The sequence below is a fragment of the Neovison vison genome, chromosome 1, assembly GCF_020171115.1.
Source record: "Neovison vison isolate M4711 chromosome 1, ASM_NN_V1, whole genome shotgun sequence".
Taxonomy (NCBI): Eukaryota; Metazoa; Chordata; class Mammalia; order Carnivora; family Mustelidae; genus Neogale; species Neogale vison.
Genome location: NC_058091.1, coordinates 316,964,266 through 316,986,731, shown reverse-complemented (window position 1 = coordinate 316,986,731; position 22,466 = coordinate 316,964,266). Strand labels below are relative to the sequence as shown.

The window sequence follows — 22,466 nt, the reverse complement described above, 5'->3', positions numbered from 1 at the left end:
CAGATCCGATAAAGACCTTGTGTCGGAAATGTTCGAAATCCCAGAACTCGGCAACAAGGTAAACAGCCCAATGAAATACGGCCAAGGTTTGAACACGTTTGACCCAAGAAGATACACGAATGGCAGAGAAGCATGTGAACGTGTGTTCAACACCGGTAATCACTGGAGAAACACAGCTTGTAGCCAAAATGGGGCAACACACCAAACCTGCCCGTAGCGAGGGCTCGGGGTTGCTCCTGGAAATGCAAGTGGACAAACACTCCAGTTTCTTCAGAAGCTAGAACACACTTGCCGCGAGACCCCGCAGTCCTACCGCCAGATGCTTCCCCGGGAGAAATGGAAACTTACCTTCTCATGCAGTTACAGGGGCTTTGTCTACGGCTGCCACAAAGTGGAGACAAGCCGGACGTCCTCTAGCCGGTGAGCGGTGGGGGAGCCGTAGCGCCTGCGGGCCGGGGACTTCTTCCGCAGACAGGGACGAACCAGGAGCCTGCACGGCTCGGCCGAGCGGCAGGTGCTCTGTGCTGCGTGAGGCCGTGTGTAGATTTCTGGACCAGGCAAGTTTATGGACGCGGCAGACAGATGAGTAACTGCCAGAGGCCGGGGGCTTGCCAGAGCAGCTTCGGGAAATTGGGGGCTGCTGAACCGTTGTATATGTCTTGACTGTGATGTTGGTTCCAGGACTATAAGTTCTGTCAAATTTAGAGAACTCTGTATTTGAGAGGGTGCATTTTATTATCCATAAATTATAACCAACAAACTTATCACTAAAAATTTACATGCAAAAGGTCAAATAATGTCAATTATTGGTCAAATTATAAGGTCCAATAATGTCCATTTAGAGCAAAGGCAGTTACATTTTATACCTTTGAGATTCTTGGGGAAAGTATCAAAGCAGAAGTAGCATCCGTCAAGTTAGACAATTTCATGAAATCAGTTAAATATTACAAAGCTAATCAGTATTTCTTTCTTATTTCAGAACACACCTCCTCCCATAATTCATACTGTTGTGCTGTTGGTGAATAAAGAATCGGGATTTAGCCCTGACAAGGATGGAACAGTTCAGGTAGTGGCTTTAGACCCTCAGGAGTAGATATGACTCTGGGCGATACATAAGCTGAAGTAGATCAGATAAAACGTCCTAAAAACTTCATGTGAATTCGTGCTTCATTCATCTAAGTAAGAGCCTGAAAGCCCATCCCCCATCCCTTCGGTCTCTGCAGGACCCTAAAGATTGTGGTAACAGAAAACTTGTAAAAATCTGATTTTTCTTCTCTACCTCATTTGTTTTCTCTCCTCTTCTTGCTTCTTTCTCTTTTATCTAGAAACTATTTTCCCTTCATTCTTAAAGGTTTTTGGCTGGATACAGAATTCTGGCTTACGGAAGGCCGTCCTTTGTTTTCCCAGCCCTTTAAAGGTGTCTTCTGTTGTCTTCTGGTCACCACGGTTTCTGATGAAAAGTTTGTTGTAATTCACATGATTGCTCATCTATAGAAAATGTGTCATTTTCCTTTGGTTACTTCCAAGATTTTCTCTTTCTTTTCACCAAATTGACTAGAACGTGACTAGGTTTTCTTTATCTTTATCCTCTTAGGTTGGGCTGAACTTGAGTGTTTAAATTTATGTCCATCACCAAATTCAGGAAATTTTCATTCATCATTTCTTGAAATGTTCTATTCTGCTTCATTCTCTCCCCTTGTTCTAGGATTTTGATTACACACACTGATGTTGCCCCATTGGTCTTTTTTTGTTTTTCACTCTTTATTGCACTTTTACTTTTTGGAATTTCAAGAAGTGATAATCTAGATGTTTTCTTTCTCTTTCTTTCTTTTCAAAAGCAACTTTACTGAGACATAGTTCATGTCCCATACAAATCATTTATCAAACCGTGTCAATGATTTTTAGTATATGCATGGAATGATGCAACTCATCCCACAATCTAATTTTATCTATTTTTAGTTTTTCCCAGTGCTCATCCCAAGTGCCCTAACCATCCCCCGTCCGGCCCACCGTCCACCCACCTTGCGCCAGCGACCCTCAGTGTGTTCTCTGTTGCTAAGAGTCTCTTATGGTTTGGGTCCCTGCCTCTGTTTTTCCCACTTGCCCTGTGTTCATCTTAAATTCCAGAAATGCGTGAAATCACGTGGTATTTGTCTTTCTCTGACTTACTGTGCTTCATCCACACGACAGCAAGTGGCAGTTGGCCGGATCTCATTGCAAGGTCTCGTGGTTTTGGGTGTCGTACGCAAGCGATGAATCACTAAACTCTACTTCTGACGGCTGCACAGGGTTCCACTGCACGTAAGCAGCCTGCCTTCTTTCTGCATTTTCTGTTGGTGGACGCCTGGGCTCTTTCCACAGCTTGCTGTTGATGACACCGCTACAGGCACCCAAGGTGTACGTATCCCTTTGAATTAGGGTTTTCATGTCCCGTTGGGCAAATACCCAGTAGTGCAGCGGCTGGGCGGGAGGGCAGTTGTACTTTTAACCATCTGAGGAACCTCTGCTTTCTTTGTTGTTCTTTCTCCAGCTCCTTTAGGTGTAGGGTTAGGTTGTGTACTTGAGACCTTTCTTGTTTCTTGAGAAAGGCTTGTATTGCTATATACTTTCCTCTCAGGACCGCCTTTGTGGTGTCCCCAGGTTTTAAACCATTGTGTTTTCATTATCATTTGTCTCCATGAATTTTTTCAATTCTTCTTCAGTTTCCTGATTGACCCATTCATTCTTTAGAAGGATGCTCTTTAGCCTCCATGTATTTGGGTTATTTCCAAATTTCCTCTTGTGAATGCTTTTCAGAGCATTGTGGTCTGAAAATATGCAGGGAATGATCCCAATCTTTTGGTACCAGTTGAGACCTGATTTGTGACCCGGGATATGATCTATTCTGGAGGATGTTCCATGGGCACTAGAGAAGAATGTGTATTCTGTTGCTTTGGGATGGAATGTTCTGAATAGATCTGTGATGTCCATCTGGTTAAGTGTGTCATTTAAGGCCTTTATTTCCTTGTTGATCTTTTGCTTGGATGATGGGTCCATTTCAGTGAGGGGGGTGTTAAAGTCCCCTACTATTATTGTATTATTGTTGATGTGTTTTTTTTTATTGTTATTAATTGGTTTATATAGTTCGCTGCTCCCATGTTAGGGGCATAGATATTTAAAATTGTTAGATCTTCTTGTTGGACAGACCCTTGGAGTATGATATAGTGTCCTTCCTCATCTCTTATTATAGTCTTTGTCTTAAAATCTAATTTATCTGATATAAGGATTGCCACTCCAGCTTTCTTTTGCAGTCCATTAGCATGGTAAATTGTTTTCCACCCCCTCACTCTAAATCTGGAGGTGTCTTTGGGTCTAAAATGAGTTTCCAGTAGACAGCATATTGATGGGTTTTGTTTTTTTATCTGATAACCTGTGTCTTTTGATTGAGGCATTTAGCCCATTTAGATTCAGGTTAACTATTGAGAGATATGAATTCAGTGTCATTGTATTGCCTGTAAGGTGACTGTTACTGTATGTTGTCTCTGTTCCTTTCTGGTCTACTATTTTTAGGCTCTCTCTTTGCTTAGAGGACCCCTTTCAATATTTCCTGTAGAGCTGGTTTGGTGTTTACAAATTCTTTTGGTTTTTATTTGTCCTGGAAGTTTTTCATCTCTCCTTCTATTTTCAATGATAGCCTAGCTGGATAGAGTATTCTTGGCTGCATGTTTTTCTCAGTTCGTGCTCTGACTATGTCATGCCAGTTCTTTCTGGCCTGCGAGGTCTCTGTGGATAAGTCTGCTGCCAGTCTAATACTTTTACCATTGTATGTTGTAGACTTCTTGTCCCAGGCTGCTTTCAGGGTTTTCTCTTTGTCACTAAGACTTGTCAGTTTTACTATTAGATGATGGGGTGTGGACCTATTCTTATTGATTTTGAGAGGTTCTCTGTGCCTCCTGGATTTCGATGCTTGTTCCCTTTGCCATATTAGGGGAATTCTCTGTAATAATTCACTCCAATATACTTTCTGCTCCCCTCTCTCTTCTTCTTCTGGAATCCCATTTATTCTAATGTTGTTTTGTCTTATGGTATCACTTACCTCTCTAATTCTCCCCTTGTGGTCCAATAGTTGTTTGTCTTTCTTTTGCTCAGCTTCTTTATTCTCCATCATTTGGTCTTCTATATCGCTAATTCTTCTGCCTCACTTATCCTAGCAATAAGAGCCTCCATTTTTTTTATTGCACCTCATTAATAGCTTTTTTTATTTCAGCTTGGTTAGACTTTAGTTCTTTTATTTCTCCAGAAAGGGCTTTTATTTCTCCAGACAGAATTTCTCTAATATCTTCCATGCCTTTTTCAAGCCCAGCTAGCACCTTGTGAATCATCATCCTGAATTCTAGATCTGACATATTACCAATGTCTGTATTGATTAGGTCCCTAGCCTTCAGTACTGCTTCTTATTCTTTTTTCTTTTGTGATGAGTTTTTCTGTCTTGTCATTTTATCCAGATAGGAATATATGAAGGAGAGAATAAAATACTAAACAGGTGACAAAGACCCCAGAAAAAAGTGTGTATTAACAAAATTAGAAGAGACCCCAAATTGCGGGGTAAAGAAAGGGGATAAAAAGAAGTTCAAAAAAATTAAAGAAAATATATATATTAGACTGGTGAATAGAACAGAGTCACCCACTTAATTTTGGGAGTATTTTGGTCTCTTAGAATAAACTACCTCCCAAAATTTTAAGGAAAGAAAAACCTTTATACATATATGCATGTGTGTGTGTGTGTGTGTGTGTGTGTACACAAATAAGGGTAAACACAATGAAGGGATGGAATATGGCTGTAAAGATAAAATTTTTTTTTTAATTTCTTAAAAAGGAGTTGATAAGTTGGTTGGAAAAAGAAAGTGGAAAGAATTTGCTCAGGCTGGAGACTAGAACAAAGCCCTGTGCTAGAATTAGGGTATATTTTGATCTATTAGAAGCTGTATCCCAAATTTTTTTAGAAGAAAAAACCTTATGTGTATACAAAAAATAAAGTTAGATACAATGAAGGATAAAATATGACTCTAATAATGAAAGGTCTAAAAGATTTTTTTAATGAAAGTATTGTTAAGATAAACTAGTTAAAAAGCATTAAAAGAGGAAAGAGTAAAAGTTTAAAAAATTAGAATAAGAAAAAAATAAAATTAAAACAAATTAACTTTGTAAGACTAAAGAATCATGGGGAGAAATCCTTGAATTCCATGCTTTGCTTTCTCCTCCTCTGGAATTCCGCTGTTCTCTGTTCTCCTTGGTAAGTGAACTTGGTCTTGGCTGGATTTCTTGCTGGTCTTCTGGGGGAGGGGCCTGGTGTAGTGATTCTCAAGTGTCTTTGCCCGAGGCGGAACTGCACCGCCCTTGCCAGGGTCCGGGCTGAGTCATCTGCTCGGTAGCTTTTGTTCCCTGAGCGCTTTCCATAGAGTTCCAGAGGACAGGAATGAAGATGGTGGCCTCCCAAGCTCCGGCCTGGAGGAGCCGAGAGCTCGGGGCCCCGCTCCCCAGTGCGCCCTCGGAGAAAAGCCGTCAGTCCCGCCTGTCTCCCTGGCCTCCAGCTTCGTGCCGAGCTCACCCGGCCTGTGACCAAGCGTCTCTGGCTCTGGCTCACGACCCCTCCTGGAATCTCCAAGCCCAGCAGATCCCTGCCACCCTTCCAAGGGGGTCTCCCTGGATCTGCCACTTGCGGGGTCCCTGCTCAAAGAGCACTGGCCCGCAGATTACAGTTTAAGGTAACCCTGAGCTGAGAGCTCACTGCTCAGCTCTGTCTCTGTAGCCGGCTTCCCCGCTCTGATACCTGTGAGCCATGCCACACGCACACACCCCCGATCCTTCTGTGACCCCGTGGGACCAGGGACCATGCTGTCCCCATGTGGGCTTCACCCCGGCTAGCCTCTGGAGCGACGTCCCTCAGTGGAGCAGACTTTTAAAAGTTCTGGTTTGGGGCTCCGGGGCTCCGCCGCTTGCCGGGAGCCGGCCCCTCCCCCCGCGGTCTAGCTCCCTGTGGCTTGGGATTCACTTCTGCGCCCATCCTGCCTTCCCGAAAGTGGTCAGTTTTCTGTTTCTAGAATTGCTGCTCTTCTTCTCTTCGATCTCCTGTTGGATTTGTAGGTGTTCGCAGTGGTTTGATAAACTATCTAGCTGAACTCCTTTGACCTGATGTCATCTCAGCCTGCTACTCCTCTGCCATCCTGACTCCTCCCGGTTCCGTACAATGTTATGATTCTTTGTTCTAGCTCCGTGAAGAATGCTGGTGCTGTCTGGATAGAGATTGTATTAAATATGTAGTTTGCTTTGGGTAGCTGGGACGTTTTCATGATATTTGTTTTTCCAATCCATGAGCATAGAACGTCTTTCCATTTCTTTGCGTCATCTTTGATTTCTTTCCTCTGTGTTTTATAGTTTTCAGAGTACAGGTCTTTTACCTCCTTGGTTAAGTTTATCCTTAAGTGTCTTATTACTTTCGATGCAGTTGTGAATGGGATTGATTCCTTAATTTCTCCTTCTGCTACGTCATTATTCATGTATAGAGATACAAGATTTCAGTGCATTGATTTTGTATCCTGTGACTTTACTGAACTTGTTTATCAGTTCTAGCAGTTTTTTGGTGGAGTCTTTTGGGTTTTCTGTATAGACTATCATGTCATCTACAAATAGTGACAGTTTGACTCCTTCCTTGCTGATTCGGATGCCTTTCATCACTTTCTGTTGTCTGACTGCTGTGGCTAGGACGTCCAGGTGATGTTGAATTACAGTGACGAGACGGGACCTCCCTGTCTTCTTCCTCACTGTACAGGAAAAGCTCTCAGTTCTTCCCCATTGAGGATGATGTTAACTGTGGGTTTCTCATATATGGCCTTTATTACATTGAGGTGTGTTCCCTCTAAACCTACTTTGTGGAAGATTTTTTCATGAGTGGATGTTGTACTTTGTCAGATGCTTTTTCTGCTTCTATTGATCACATAGTTCTTATCCTTTCTCTTATTGATGTGCTATCTCACACTGATTGATTTGCAAATAATGAACCATCCTTTATATTGAATAAATCTCATTTGATCATGGTGAATGATTTTTTTTAAAGATTTTATTTATTTATTTATTTGTCAGAGACAGCGAGCACAGGCAGACAGAGAGGCAGGCAGAGGCAGAGGGAGAAGCAGACTCCCTGCTGAGCAAGGAGCCCGACGTGGGACTCGATCCCAGGATGCTGGGATCACGACCGGAGCCGAAGGCAGCCGCTCAACCAACTGAGCTCCCCAGGCGTCCTGGTGAAAGATTTTTTTAATGTATTGTTGGGTTCAGTTTGCTAGTATTTTTTTAAGAATTATTGCATCCATGTTCATCAGGGATATTGGCCCCTTAGTGCTCTTTTTTAGTGGGGTCTATATCTGGTTTTGGTATCAGGGTAATACCGGCCTTTCAGAATGGATTTGGAAGTTTTCTGCCCTTTTTTAAATTTTTGAAATAGTTTGGAAAGAATAGGTATTAACTTTTCTTTAAATGCCTGTAGAATTCACCTGTGTAGCCATGTGGTCCTGGACTTTTGTTTGTTGGGAGATTTTTGTTACTGGTTCAATTTCTTTGCTGGTTATGGGTCTGTTCAAATTTTCTATTTCTTCCTGTTTCAGTTTTGGTAGGTTTGGTAGGTTTTTAAGAATTTATCCATTTCTTCTAGGTTGTTAATTTGTTGCCATATAGTTTTTCATAATATTCTCTTATAATTGTTTGTGGTTTTGTGTGGTTTGTTGTTATTTTTCCTCTTTCGCTTGTGCTTTTATTTTTTGGGTTCCTTTTTCTCTCTTTTTTTATGAGTCTGACTAGGGATTTATCAATTTTATTGATTTTTTTTTTCCCAAAGAACCAGGTCCTGGTTTCTTTGACCTGTTTCACTGTTTGGTTTGTTTCTGTATCATTTATTTTTCCTGTTTCTTTATCATTGTCATTCTCCGCTGGCTTTAGGCTCTGTTTGTTGTTCCTTTTCTAGCTTTTTCAGGTATAAGCTTAGGTCATATATTTGAGACATTTTTTGCTGCTTGAGGAGGCCTGTATAGCTATATACTTCCCTCTTAGAACCATTTTTGCTGCATCCCAAATGTTTTGGACCATCATGTTTTCATTTTCATTTGCTTCTAAGTATTGTTTTAATTTCTTCTTTGATTTCCTAATTTACCCATTCATTGCTTAGTAGAATGTTCCTTAATGTCCATATATTTGTGGTCTTTCCAGACTTTTTCTTGTGATTGACTTCAAGTTTCATAATGTTGTGGTCAGAAAATACACATAGTGTGATATCGATCTTTTGGTACTTGTTGAGGACTGGTTTGTGACCCAGTATGTGATCTTTTCTGGAGAATATCCTATGTGTACTCAAAAAGTATGTGCATTCTGCTGCTTTAGGATGAAATGTTCTAAATATGTCTCTTAAGCCCATCTGTTCCCGTGTGTCATTCAAGCCATTTGTTGTTCCTTGTTGATTTCTGCTTAGATGAGCTGTCCGTTGCTGTCAGTGGGGTACTAAAGTCCCCCTACTATTATTGGGTCATTATCAATGAGTTCCTTTATGTTTGTTGTTAATTATTGTATATGTTTAGCTGCTTCCAAGTTGGGGGTATAAATATTTACAGTGTTGGGTCTTCGAATCTTCTGGTTGCATTGTCCCCTTTATTAAGATACAGCACCCTTCTTCATCTTGGGTTACAGTCTCTAGTTGAAAATCTAGTTTGTCCAATTTAAGTGTGGCTTCTCTGGCTTTTTTTTTTTTATGTCCATTAGTGTGCTAGATGATTCTCCACCCCCTCACTTTCAGCCTGGAGATGTCTTTAGGCCTAAAATGAGTCTCTTCTAGACAATATATAGATAGGTCTTGTTTGTGTGGTTTTTTTTTTTTATCCATTCTGACACCCTACATTTTTCAGTTGGAGCATTTAGTCCATTTACATTCAGACTGTCTTATTGATTGATTATTGATAAGTATGAATTTAGAACTGTTGTATTACTTGTAAAGTTGTTGGATTTAGAGATTTTCTCTTTCCTCTCTTGTCTTTGTTGCCTTTGGTCCCTCCCACTCAGAGTCCCCTTTCATATTTCTTGCGGGATTGGTTTAGTGGTCATGTTCTCCTTTAGTTTTGTTTGCCTGGGAAATTTTTTTATCTCTCCTTCTATTCTGAATGACAGCCTTGCTGGATAAAGTACTCTTGGCTGCATAATTTTCCCATTCAGCGTGTGAAATACCTCATGCCACTTTTTTCCTGTCCTGCCAAGTTTCTTTGGATAGACCTGCTGCTAACATGATTTGTCTTCCCTTGTAATTTAGGGACTTCTTTTCTCTTGCTGCTCTCAGGATTCTTTCCTTCTTTATTTCTGCATTTTATGTAAATAGAGTATGGTCTGTCCCGCTAGTTGTGTGGTTTGTTCTCTCAGTCCTCAGGTTGATATCCTGGATTATTTGATAATTATCTAGCTGTGTTCGAGGGATGAGGTAAGCATAAGGTCATCCCATTCCTTTGCCATCTTAACTCCTCCCCAAGTGATCTTGCCCTAGAGGTCTTTGAGAAGCACTTTTTTTCCTACTTATTTTCTCTCTCTTCTTCAGATCGGATTGTTTCTAGCACTCTGTCTTCAAGGTTACTGACTCCATCTCTATTCATTTCCATTAAGCTATGAAGCCCTTCTAGTGACATTGTTTAGTTCAGAGATTATATTTTTCGGCTATAAACATCCGGTAGGTTTAAACATATTTTCTCTGTCTCTGCTAAGATTTCCTATTCTGTCAGTAATTGCAAGCACTTTTCCTTTACATCATCGAGCATAGTTATGACCACTACTTTAAAGTCTTTGTCTAATAATTGCAACATCCGGGTCTTTTCTGGGTTGACCTCTGTTGACTGTCATGTCCCTTGAGAATGCATCACATGTTCCTGATTCCTCAGATGCCTGGTAATTTTGGATTGTATTCTGGACATGTGAACATTCTGTCAAATAATGTTGAACTTGCTGACTGTGGATTCTGGCATAGACGTCCATGGCGTACTGTTTTGAAATGCATGTAACTTGGTTGGACTCAAACTGAAAACTGTCCCCCGTGTAGCTCTACTTCAGTTCTTTTTGCCTTTAGCTACCCAGAGTCTCCCCGCGCATACATGGTTCACGGTCGGTGGGAGACCTGGGCACGGTTTACACACAACTGGAGCTCCCTTTCTCCCTTGTAGGATTTAATGTCTGCATTCCAACCCAGCTCTGTTTTCTGGTTCTTCAGGCCAGAAAGATGCCTGTTTCTGTCAGAGCCTCAGTCAATCCAGTCTCCCATGTTGGCATCCTGCCTTCGAGCCAAAGCCATGCAAATGGAGAGCTCACCCCGCCGCTCCCTTCATCCATCTCTCAGCAGCCCTCCTCTGTGAGTCGGACCTTGTTTGCCGCTCCGCAGCACCTCAGGTTGTCTGAGAAGGACCAGCTCTGCCATCTCAGAGTCGCTTCATTCATTCTTCTCCTTCCCTTCCCCCCATCATCTTGCCTTCCTGCCTTCTCTTACTTTTCAAGTTTTCCTTTTTTTTTTTTTTTTTTTTTTTTGGTCTTATTTGGAATCTTTCTGTCATTTCTCTTTGCTACCTTTTTCTTTCTCCCCTCTGCACCTTCATTCCTGGACCCAACTACATTCAGCCCATTAATGCCACCAGCAAAGCAGGGTCACTGGACCCTAAACCTGCCTCCCAACCCTGTCGGTGGTAGTCTTCCCTGGAGTGAGCTATCATAGTGGTCCCTCTGATGAATGCGTCTGTGGCCATAACCAGTGACTGCTTCTCCTTGGCAGTGTGAGGTAGTGGGCTCCCTGAAGGCCTTGCACAAGCTGGTTGACAGCTCGCAGCTGACCGCAGACCTTGATGGCTCCTTTCCCTACAGCCACAGTGCCTGGATCTGCTTCCGTAGGGTAAGGTCACAGCCACAGCACCTGCAAGTGTCCTGGGACTTCTCCTCATGTAGATGTTTTCACTCACACCTGAAACAGGTGGCCCCACTCCAGGTGTTGTGCACTCACGGGCTGTGGAGAGCCACACGGTGGGGAGCTTGGAAGTCCCGCACTGGGCAGGGAGGGTGTTACCCCCAGTGCTTCTGTGGACGCTAACACTGTGTCTGTCCTCTCCTGCCTCTCCCACCTGGAGAATAGAAGCTGGAGCCCTTCACCACAAATTGCGAGGATGCCATTGTTTTCCTACAGAATTCGGTCCTCTCCCTGAATACCCCCCGGACCCTGAGCACAGCACAGGTAAGTTCTCCTGGATTTTATTTTATTTCACAGGCAGGTGGGTGGGACCATCAAGATTTAGCCAAATCTATTATCCAGAGCAGGGATTTTCAAGCCTTTTTAAACTTGTAAATTCCTTTCAATTTGCAAAGGACTTCCAAAAGACCACTTTTTCCCATCACGAAAAAAAAAAAAAAATCCCCCCATGTCCAGACAAGAAATACCCACTCAGCCACCTTGTGTGCTGGTGTGCCACTGAGGCCCGAGTACGTACCACTGGGACACCGAGGCGGACTGGCTGGAGGAAAATCAGCAGCCTAGAGACCCGGGCTGGAGGCACCTCAGGGTACAGGGTCTGTGGGCAGGTCCACACAGACCACCAAATGCCAGGCTCTCCTCCTGCTGCCAAGTGTCCCACTTCCCTCCTTTCTCCTCTCCTTAGTCTCGCCTGCCCCTGGGGTGAGCACCTCTGGGACTCGCGGCTGCCCTGCTGGGGTGGGGGTCGAGTGTGCGTCCCACCATCCCGCCCAACGTTCAGCTTGTTGACAAGCACAGGAACACACCTGGCGCTCCCCGGGGAGGACAGGGTTCTAGGCACGCTTCTCCCACCCCATGTAGGAGGTCACAGACCTAATTGGCAAGCACAAAGCAATGATGAAGTGTGTGCTAGAAGATGCCCTCCTGGTGGCCCTCCGACTGGAGGGTGGCGCCGTGCTGGCGCGGCTGAGGACGGAGCAGCTGGGCACCAGCCAAGACTGCCGGTGAGTGCCATGCCCGGGCCGCCGTCCAGAGTAATGTCCGTCCCTGTCACCTGCAGCATCGCCCAGGGGTCCAAACCTCTGCTCTTGCTAATGGGCACACTTTGGACGGGAGCCTATGGACATTTGTATCTTCCAAACAAAAGGAGCAGCTTCCTGGGACTGCTCAAGCAGAAGGCAAAACTCATCAGCATGGAATGCAGCAGAGGTCCCGGTGGAAGGCTTCTTGTCTCTTTCTGTCCTGGGGAGCCATGCCCGCCCACTCACATGCCCGCACCCCTGCACCTGTCCCTCCCAGCACGTCCTGTTCCTGCTCTGGCTGTGGACCTCCTCGGAGCGTTCCATCTGTGTCCGACGGAAGGGAGGCCAAGAGCGCAGCTGTGCTTTCTCCGTGAGGGTGTCGCCAACAGCGCATGTCTCTGAACAACTTTCTGACCCTTTCTTTCCCAGGGACGCCATCGAGGCTGCCTTCAGGCTGTACAACCAAGTGGACGAAGAAGTACATCGGCTTGTCCTCGCCTCCAACCGGTGTCTGCAGGAGCTGGAGAGGCTGCAGGGAGTGAGGGCGCTCCAGGAGCCACAAGGCCAGGTAAGCGCTCCGGTCAGAGAAGCCGGAAGAGGAAAACATTCTGAGACTCTGCTCCTGAAATAGCGACTGTCAGCATGATCGACATTATCATCCACTTTCCTCCGGGAACGTATGCATGGAAGAGCTTTTCAAAAGCTTGCACGTATTTCTAGTTAAATCCTTATGCTTTTATCAGTCACTATTCCTATGCGAGTGAGTGAAGCAGGAGCCCCAGCACAGACAGCGGTCATTGTAGAGCAAGGTCAAGTGTGGCTGGAGGCCTTCTCTGGAGGCCTGTGTGTCCCTTGGGGCAGTCAGGGTGGAGGATGGCCACAGCCAGGGCATCCTAAGGCTGAGTCCCCAGGACGGCCAGCAACGCAGGGCCGTGTGGAGGCCTGGACCTCCCCGCCCTTGTTCGGTTCCCGCCCAGGTCCCTGGCTCTCCCGTCCCCCCGTACACGTCACTGCGCCTGCATCGTTCACACTCTCTGATTGTTCGCTTTGAACAGGCGCCTAGGCTTGGCGTGGCTGGGGTGGGGCCTGCCGTCTTCGAGGTTTTGACACGTTTGCCAAATGGGCCTTCAGGCGGCCTGCCTGGTTCAGCTGCCTTGGCAGCATCCCTTCCTCACCGATGTGAAAACAGGCCCCCCCATCCCTGCACTGGGGCTTTTATGCCACAGTCGATCTTCCGCTCTCTGTGGGTGATTTTCTTCTCTACAAAAACCCAGCAGCCGCTTCCCCAGCTCGAAGCTTCACGCTTACAGGCACGACTCACGCGGACACTGTGGTCATGCGACAGATACTTGCCCCAGTGTGTCACCGTCCTCTGCTATGACGGAAATGACCTTTCCGACCTGAAGGTTTCAGAACTACTGAGGCAGACCGTCCTAAGCTTTGGACGGTCGGGATTTTTCCATTCACTCTTGAAGCCAACCAGGACTTCTCCAGGAGGCTGGAAGTGAGGCTGCGTGTCTGAGGGTCTCTGCTCCTTGACCGCCTCCTGCTCTTCTGCTCTCAGGCTGCTGGTGTTTGTGAAAACCCAGACGCGACGTTCTCCTCCGTGGCCCCGTCCACGGAGAGCGTGTGCTCAGCGCCCCTCTGAGCGCGGGGCCGCCCAGCACAGCTCTGCGGCCGTAGCTCCAGGCCCATCGCCGCACTGCTGGAAACCTCTCCCTGGGCCCCTCACAGCCGGCGTCGCTGGCATCGCTAGCCACGGACACACGCGCGGACGTGACGTCCGACCCCCGACGCGTACGCTGTGAAGGACCGCTGTCCCCCGTGTGGCGCAGGCGGAGGCCGCCGCCGGCCCCTCCCGCTCTCCCAGACAGCCCCCAAGTACCCTAGTGTCTCCTCCAGAGAAGACGTCTGGGTACATTCAGCCTAGTAACAAGTTTCAAAACGGAAAGTTCTGTGAACAGCCCGTGCACGTGCGCACTTGAGGCCCGGAGATGCCACAGGCTGAAAGGGCCTGAGGTGGACACGGCGGTTAGAACCTCTAGGCGGTGTGGCCGTCAGGGTGTTTGCCAGCCGCAGCGTGCTGGGCTCGGGCAGCTGTGCAGACGGCGACCAGCTGAGCCGGCCCCTCAGCAGGGGCTGCGGCGTCCTGCGTCCCCACGAGCATAGAACCAGACTCCTGGACACGTCTGAAAGTAAAGCCTTCCTTTCCGACATAGATCATGTTGTGGTTGGAAAGAGGAGAGAAGTTCCCGGCCCCTTGGAGCTGCTGTGTCTGGAGAACATGCGGCAGCAGCGGCGGGGTCCCAGACCTGCCACGACAGGTGGCGCGTGTCCACACGGGCAGACTCACACAGAGACACAGCAGGCGCCTGGCTTGTGCCGGCCCTTTGCTCCTTGGACTGCAGCAGTCTTGTCAGCTGACGGAGGAGGGCAGCTCCCAGGGTCCCGAGGACACGGTCTGGGACTTTATACGGTGCCTGAGCACCATGGCCGCCAAGCTGAGTGGAAGGAGGGGGCGCTGGCCAGGGGCCTCAGCCGTCTGACTTCCATGAGGCAGTGAGAAACCCCGTGGAATGGCCTCCAGAGACCTTCATGTGCTGTGGACATTTAGGGAGCCCAGTCCCCGCGGGCCCAAGAGAGCTGGCCAGCACCCCCGACACCGCGCCCTGGGCTCCCAGCCACCGTGTGAGGAAGGTACTCATTGTCCTAAATGGACAAGCAAAAGGAACACATGAACTTTCCTGTTTTTTACCAGCTCAGCCCTAAGAGTCCGCTTGTGGTCAGACCCCAGGACAGTCACTATGGTACATGTGAACTCACCAGCACCCAGAATTGTCTGTGCCCCAGAGCCCCCAGCAGCACAGCTCCTCCTGATGGGACCCAGGGGGTCGGGGAAGACCAGGGCAGGGGTGGGACCTGTCCGAACAGCCTGGCATCCATCCCACGGCCCTGGGACAGCCCCACCTCCTGTTCTTGGGGGCCGTGGAGGAGTCAGACCTCACGGGGCTCAGGCGCAACCTCATCTTGCTGCCCTCAGTGCGAGTCTGGCTGGCTGCTGCCCCTGTGGGCGGCGGGGTCCTCCTCTTGCTCTGCCACCTGGCTCACCCTGGTCCTTGATGCGGGGCACCTAGAGAGCAGGAGGACTATGGCCCAGTTTACTTGAGCTACGGTGTGACTTCATGAGGTGGGATGGGGTGCCAAGGCCGTGGTGGCCGTGACAGCCCTCCATGGCCCTGACGGGCACCGTCCTTTGCCATGCAGGTGGATGGGTGGAGGCAGCAGAGCCATGAGCGCCTGGAGCTCCGGGGCCCAGAGCCGGGCACAGAATGTGTGCAGAGCTGTCCCCAGGAGGCTGCAGAGCTGACGGTGCAGAGCTTCGCCGAGGCCAGCACGGCGGCAGTGGCCCTGGGTGGCCCACGGGTGCTGCGGCAGACCCAACCCCACTTCCAAGAGGCCCTGTCTGGGGTTGGCCCAGACCCTGGCACTCCGCCTCTAGACCAGAGAGCCCTGGAGCCTGAGCTGGCCCCAGGAACCGAGAGGAGGCACCGTGAGTTGTCCTGGGCCCCACCCACTGACCCGGAGGGTCGCACTGGGAAGCAGGCCCAGCTGCTACCTGGCCTCCCTAGACGAGCCCCTCCATGCAGGCAGGAGACCGAGCCCCTGGCCCCAGCTGTGCCTTCCCCACAGGACAGCACCCCCTGCTCCTCCGAGCGCATCCAGACACCCACCACCCACCCCAGGAAACAGCCCCTGAAGAAAATGATGAGGAAAACACGAAGCTGTGAGATCGCACAGCTTGACAGTGGGCCCAGGGACGCCCCCTGGCCAGGCCACACCGGGGTCTTCATCAGGGGCCTAGAGGTGACCAGCACCGTGGCCTCTGAGAAGAAGCCCCCACCGAGGCCACATGCTGAGAGCCCCCTGGTCACTCGGAACCAGAGTCTGTCCTCTCCCTCCGGGACCCACCCCTCCGAGGAGGACGGAAGGAGGCGAGCAGGAAGGTGAGGTGCGCCCCGCTCCAGCCCTTGGGCCTGGTGGTCCCTGTGGTGCCAGAGAGTCAAAGCCTTGCACCGAGTAGAAAACCCACAAACTTCCCTCCAGCTCCACTGTGTCCGGTCCAGGCCGCACACTCTCGTGTGAGCTGAGGCGAGAAGCTGCCGGCCCCCTGCCTTTGGCAGGCTTCCTGCAAACTGCTTCCTTTTCCATGGCTTGGGGGCACCTGGCTCACCCGCTCTGCGGCTGAACAACCTGCTCTCGTTTGAGGCCCATTTCTAGATGTTCACAATAAGCAAGTCACGCCTGGGATATGAAGAAGTAATTTAAAGTAATTTAAAAATCACTTAAAAAAAAAAGTCTCTCAGCCCTGAGGTGAGAAGTGTGTGTGTCTCCCGAATGGAGATGTCCGTATGAATTTGCTTAATCTGTAAGAAGAGATGAGTAAGAAGATATATTTTACTGAGTGTTGGGGTGGAAAGTGGGCAGGATCTGTGCCCAGCCCTTACGACGGGGAGTGCAGGCAGCTGGAATCCCGGCCTGGCCCTTGGGCCGTTGGTCCATCTGGATAGTGAGCTGGGCGGGCCACCGGTAGGCCGTCGTCCTAGCTTTCTTTGCTCATTTGGTGGTGGACACGTTTCCTCCTCATACAGAGAGCATACTCCCCTGAAACACACCTTCACGTTTCAGGTTCTAGGCAGTTACGGTGTCGCTTGTTTGGGGCGGAGCCTTGAGGTGGAACAGGAAGGGTTCCTTGGGGAGTCCCTGGGTGGCTTTTCCTGGGGTTTGGAATCCCTCGGGAGGCTCTGGGAGGAACCACTCTCCCAGCCCCCAAGCTCCTCCTGAAAGTTTCCGAGGCACAGACCACAGGGATGGGGACCCTCTGCTTGCCGGGAGCCCCCAGTGCTCCGCCGTGGGCATCCGCAGTCTGGAGCAAGCAGGTTTGGGAAGGCGACCTGCCTTTGTCCCCGGGGACAGGTCCCCCCTTCCACCTTTCACAGGCCATGGACCTGTCAACCCAGGGTCTGGTAGTGGGACCCCACAGCACACCAGAGAGGGAGCACGTCCTGCTCAGGTGCCGGGGCCCAGAGTCAAGAGCGTTAAACTAAGCCGGACTTCCGTGAAAACCCAGGCCTCCTGCCCGCTGCCCGGAGAGCGTCCCCGTCACTCGGCCAGCAGTGGTTTCTGCACACATTTCTAGCCATTATGTCAAGTGTCCATTTCCAAATGGCCAGACCATCCTAGTTTAGTTTTTAAATATTTAAGGCTGCCTGCTTTCAGCAACTGTTGATAGGAGGGGTCCTGGGACCCCGGGTTTACTGGGGGGATGTCCAGGCCTCCTGTGCCAGCACTGCCGGGAGCGCTGCGGCCACAGGAGCCACGGGTATTTGTTACGTCTGTTATGGGAGCTGGAAAGGAACCAGCTCTCCGCTGCAGGTGGGCAGCAGCCTTTCTGACCACAGTGTATTTCCTGTCATTGGTTGCTTCTGATTGCTTTCCAGCTTAAAAAAAAAAAAAAAAAAGGGCAAATACAAGTAATGGCAGAAAAATGTCCGTGAGCCCCCTGCTATCCTCCGGATTAATTCAGGAGTGTTGCTGTCCCACGGGAGGGGGGTGCGTCCCCAGCTGGCAGGCTGGGCTCTCCTCGGTGCCTCCAGAAGTGGCTTCTGCCGCAGACTCATTCCGGCCTGGACGCCACACCAGCAGGGGCCCGGGGAGCCCTCTGCATGGCAGGAAGGAGCTGCCTCCCCCCTGCTCTCCACGTCTGCTCCGTCCTGGGCCCCGAGGCTCCGCTCTGCCGCTTCAGCCCCAGCTGTTGCTCCTCGGTCTCCAGGTCAGACGTCTTGGCCGCGTAAAGTTGGGTTTCCAGAAGCGCCTTCCCTTAGGTCAGCCGTCCGCGCGCGTCAGAAAGCATCTCCCTGTACGTCCCCAGCACAGGCTTCTTGGCTGTGTTTAAATCTTGCCACTGCCAGAGCCGTCCCTGCAGAGCGTGCTGGCATCAAGCCATCTGGAGATGCGACAGCAGGGCCCGGGTTCAAGTTCGGGGTCCTGGGAGTCTCTCTTGTTCGCTTTCCGGAAGAATCTTTTACCCTAAACAGCTGCGACCAATAGTATAGAGACATTTCACACAACCGGTTTCTTTCTACTGCGCCTTCCTCCCCGTGTTTCTCTTCTTACGCGTTTATGTCAAAGGAGCCACGTGACAGCGTTTGCCGCCGACAGATCACGTAGCAAGTTCTTACGCTCTGTGCCCATGCTGCCCACGCCTAATCACACGCACCCCTCCGGGCCTGCAGAGCATCTCGTCTCCGTGTGAGGCAGGAACGACGCTGGCCGAGGGTCTCCGAGGCGCGGAGTGAGGCCAGGCCCGCAGCCGCCTCAGGGTCCACGCACCCCTCTGTCTTCCAGCAGCCGCCGGCAGCACATACTGGCCGAGATGCTCTCCACGGAGAGGGAGTACGTTAGGTCCCTAGGGTACGTCATCGACAACTACTTTCCAGAAATGGAAAGAACAGACCTGCCCCAGGCCCTTCGAGGGAAGCGCAGCGTTGTTTTTGGGAACCTGGAGAAGCTCTATGACTTCCACGGCCAGCGTTTCCTGGCAGAGCTGGAGCACTGCCAGCCCTGCCCACTGGCAGCGGGCCGCGGGTTCCTGAGACACGTGAGTCCCTCCCTCCCGGGCACTGGGCTGCGTGGCAGCTGGCTATGTGGTCCACTGAGGGGACATCAGCCCAGGGTGCCCTCAGAGAGGCCGGCTCTAGCAGGGGATTTGGATCACTGCAGACCAGGCCTAGGAGATGTGTCCCTAACAGGACGCAAGACCCGTCAATCAACAGACACCAAAATAGACGAGAAGCCTGTGGGTCTGATCACCCTGGCCGTGTCATTCGGTGCCACCCGAAGGCACCCTTGGCTCCCCAGAGCCGCATGCCCCTGAGGGTTCACTGCACGGTCCCACACACATCCCTTTCCTCACCACTCGAGGTAATCGGCCCAAAGCAGCTCCCCAAATCAGTTTGCTCCCGGTCCCTGGGAGCCCACCTAGTGCCCTCCACAGTCCCTTGGCGTGCAGCCCCGCCGGGGTCTCGACAGAGGCTCACGGAGGATGCACCAGCTTGAGGGCTGCTCTCTCCTTGGTGAGTGAGTGTCTTCTCAGCTGCGGACATGAGCCTCTCCCCTCCCGGGTCTTCACGAAATTCTGAATTCAGTCTGCAGAGACTGTGCTCTCACCAAGTCTGTGCTCCAGGCAGTGGGGACACAGTGGCCTCTGGGCTGCGGGCAGACGCGGCTCTGGGCCCAGCGTTATGAAATATAGATTACTACAACAGACATGTCAGAGAAAGCCCATGTTGCGTCTTTTCAGCTATTTCTAAGAAGGTGCTTTTAGCCATAAGGCAAACTCTGTGTTGCTTTACATTGACAATAATGGTGAGAATTTTAAATGTTGACACAACTTTGGTTGTGAAGGGCCAAACCCTGCCCATGCTTCTTCCCAGGCCAGCCTCCGCCTCTCCCCCAAACCCTGTATTGTAAAGACAGATTTTGGAAGTCTGGCATCGACCCAAGTTGCCCCCACATGCTGGGAAGCCCAGAGGGTTTTAATGCAGCCTTGAGCCTCCTTGTCGCGTGCCCGTGGGGCTCTGCACACAGAGGGTGGGGCAGAGGCACAGACACTGCCCCAACCCCAGCTCAGGTGCACGGCGCCCTCCCCTGTTGCAGGAGGAAGAGTTCGGCATGTACGCGCTGTACAGCAAGAACAAGCCCCAGTCGGACGCCCTGCTCTGCAGCCACGGCAACGCCTTCTTCAAGGTCACCCCCCTACCCCGCAAGCCGCGCTGCCCCGCTCCTGGCCCAGGCTGACCCTCTCGCCCCGGCCCTTGCAGGACAAGCAGCAGCAGCTGGGTGACAAGATGGACTTGGCCTCCTACTTGCTAAAGCCCGTGCAGCGTATGGGCAAGTACTTGCTGCTGCTGCAGGACCTGGTACGGGAGGCTGGCAGCTGCCCCGCCGGGGAGCAGGAGCTGCACGAGCTCCAGGCTGCCGCAGACATGGTCCGTTTCCAGCTGCGTCACGGCAACGACCTGCTGGCCATGGACGCCGTCCGAGGCTGTGACGTAAGTGCCCCGAGGCCCAGACGGGCTCTCCTGAGATGGGGAAAGATGAGGCCTGGGGTCAGCGCACGTGCTCTCCTCTAGGGGTCTCCTGAAGCTTGAGGCCTCCCGAGGGGCCCGCAGACCAGGGCGGTAGGGATGGCTTTCGTGTCCAGGCACCTGCGCCTGGCTCTAACTGGCTAACCGTCCGCTTGTTGGGGCGACTTCAGAACAATGCGATGCGTGAAAACATGAGCTTGGCCGTCAGGCTTGGGGCCAACCAGCGTCGGCTCACCCCATGCCGTCAGCCTCTCTGCTGGGGTGCCAAGGCCCGGCGCCCGTGCCCCTCACACGGTGGCATGACGGGACTGGCATAGACAGAAGAGGAGCCCTTTCTCCAGCAGAGCCCCGTGCCTCAGACAGCTGGAGGGACAGTCACAGAATTCCCAGCACAAAATGAAACTGCGCGTGCCCCGCTGCAGACAGTAAGTTTCACGAGCAGCAGGTCTGAGCGCAGGCCCTCTGGCTGCCGTGATGCGGCCGGCTCCCGGGCCACCGCCCCACATGGACTGTCCTCCTGCTGACCGACCCTGGGAGCCTTGCAAGGTGCACTGGCCGATGTGTGGGTATGGTTGGAGCTGTGCTGACACCCCTGCCTCTGACCCCACCCGGGCTGGACGGGGCACCCCCGGCGCCAGCTAGGAAAGGCAGAGCCGTGGCTGCGGCGGCCGTCACAGGTGGAGTCCAGCATGGAGTGTAGTTCTCCGTGGACGGCCGTGGAGGACGCAGGGCACCCCAAGTGTGGTCACCCTCAGGACCCCTTCATTCAGCAGGCCCAGACAGCTACTGGGGACAGGGCTGCCCCTGGGCTGGGAGGTCACAAGAGAGCTTGCGGGGGTTTTTGTGGTTTGGAAAGCACAGCACAAAGGCAGCGGCGGCTTCGCCGGGGTGTGGAGCCCACGTCCTCCCACAGCCAGCAGCCCGGACTGCAGCTCGGGGGGCGTCTGGGCCACTCGGGTGCAGAACTCGTGACAGGTCCCTGTCGGGTGTTTGCATGGTAACGAGGGAGACTAGATCCGTGTCAGCAACGGGGCTTCCGTTCCGATGGAACCAGGGCTTTGAGTGGAAGGTGCGGTCAAACTGAGCTGTGACTGTCGTGCAGACGAGCGCGGCCCTTCCTGGCTTCGGCCCCATTCCCAATGTGTGGGGCCGTCCCCGTACCTCCGAGCCCTTCTCGGGCACCAGCTGGGCTTCAGATAACTCAGCTCAATCCTGCTACCATGTGTCTAGACATAGGGCAAGACCCCCGGGGAGGGGCTCCGTCCTACAAGACGCCCCCGACACACCACACCCGTACGTCGTGACAACCACAGCCCAGAGAAACAGCTGAGTTCCAGCATCCCTGGCTTGTTGGAAGGGGCCTTTCTCGGAACAGGCAGCCGGAATAGAGGCACAGAGCCCGGTGTGGGGAGCGGGCCATGCCCCGCCCCAGGAAGCCACACTCATTCATCCCAGAAGCTCCCGAGCTATGTCCTTTGGGTCTGACCAAGGGGTCCTTACACGGGCATCACTGGGGGAGGCACGAGCCATTGGTGGTCAGTTTACCCCCAGCCCCTGGCCTCTCTGTGGGGCTCAGGGTGGGGTCGGGGCAGATCCAAGTGTCCCTGAGGGAGGCTTGCTCCGTGTGCAGGTGAGTCTGAAGGAGCAGGGGCCGCTGAGATGCCAGGACGAGTTCATCGTGTGCTGCGGGAGGAGGAAGCACCTGAGGCACGTGTTCCTCTTCGAAGACCTCATCCTGTTTAGCAAGACCAGGAAGGTGGAAGGGGGTTATGACACCTACACGTACAAGCAGTCCTTCAAGGTAATGTGGCTGCCTCACACCTGACGCGGTGGGGTGTCCGTCCTGGTCCGCTGGGCACGGCAGGGATGGGTGACACTCATTTTCTGGGCTTCTGTGTCTGAGCTCTGAAAGCTGCAGGGAGACATTTGTCCTTTACGGTTCCCGGGGCTGTTTCAGTGGCTGGAAAACTCAGTGTCTCAACTGGTAACTTAATTTCCGATTTTGGTGAAGGCAGACGCTGGAGATGGCCTTCCCCTGGGCCAAGTGTGGCCCCCACCCTCTGGAGGTTCTGAGCTCCTGAGCCCCCAGGAGGAGCCCACACCTGTAACCCCTTACCTGCCAACGCAGAGGAGAACACCAGAGGGGGTCCTGTGGCCCCGTCCCCTGCAACAGCCTCAGGGCACCATAGAGCCTGCCAGTCCAGCCTCCCTTTCTCCAGTGGGGACACTGAGGCTCCAAGACGGAGCCAGTGCCCGTGGGCGGGACCCCCGTTCACCCCGCACCGTTCA

The 22,466-nt window shown here is 51.4% G+C and overlaps 1 protein-coding gene across 1 annotated transcript in view; it reads left to right on the top strand.

Moving 5' to 3' along the window:
• Positions 1-22,466, top strand: part of PLEKHG4B (pleckstrin homology and RhoGEF domain containing G4B) — a 74,598-nt gene that overhangs the window by 45,207 nt on the left and 6,925 nt on the right. The window contains 10 exon segments of the mRNA XM_044234606.1: positions 980-1,066; positions 10,820-10,936; positions 11,174-11,272; positions 11,870-12,012; positions 12,460-12,598; positions 15,295-16,034; positions 18,436-18,688; positions 19,747-19,836; positions 19,911-20,141; positions 21,808-21,978. Of these exon segments, the coding sequence (XP_044090541.1) occupies positions 980-1,066; positions 10,820-10,936; positions 11,174-11,272; positions 11,870-12,012; positions 12,460-12,598; positions 15,295-16,034; positions 18,436-18,688; positions 19,747-19,836; positions 19,911-20,141; positions 21,808-21,978 (2,070 nt within the window).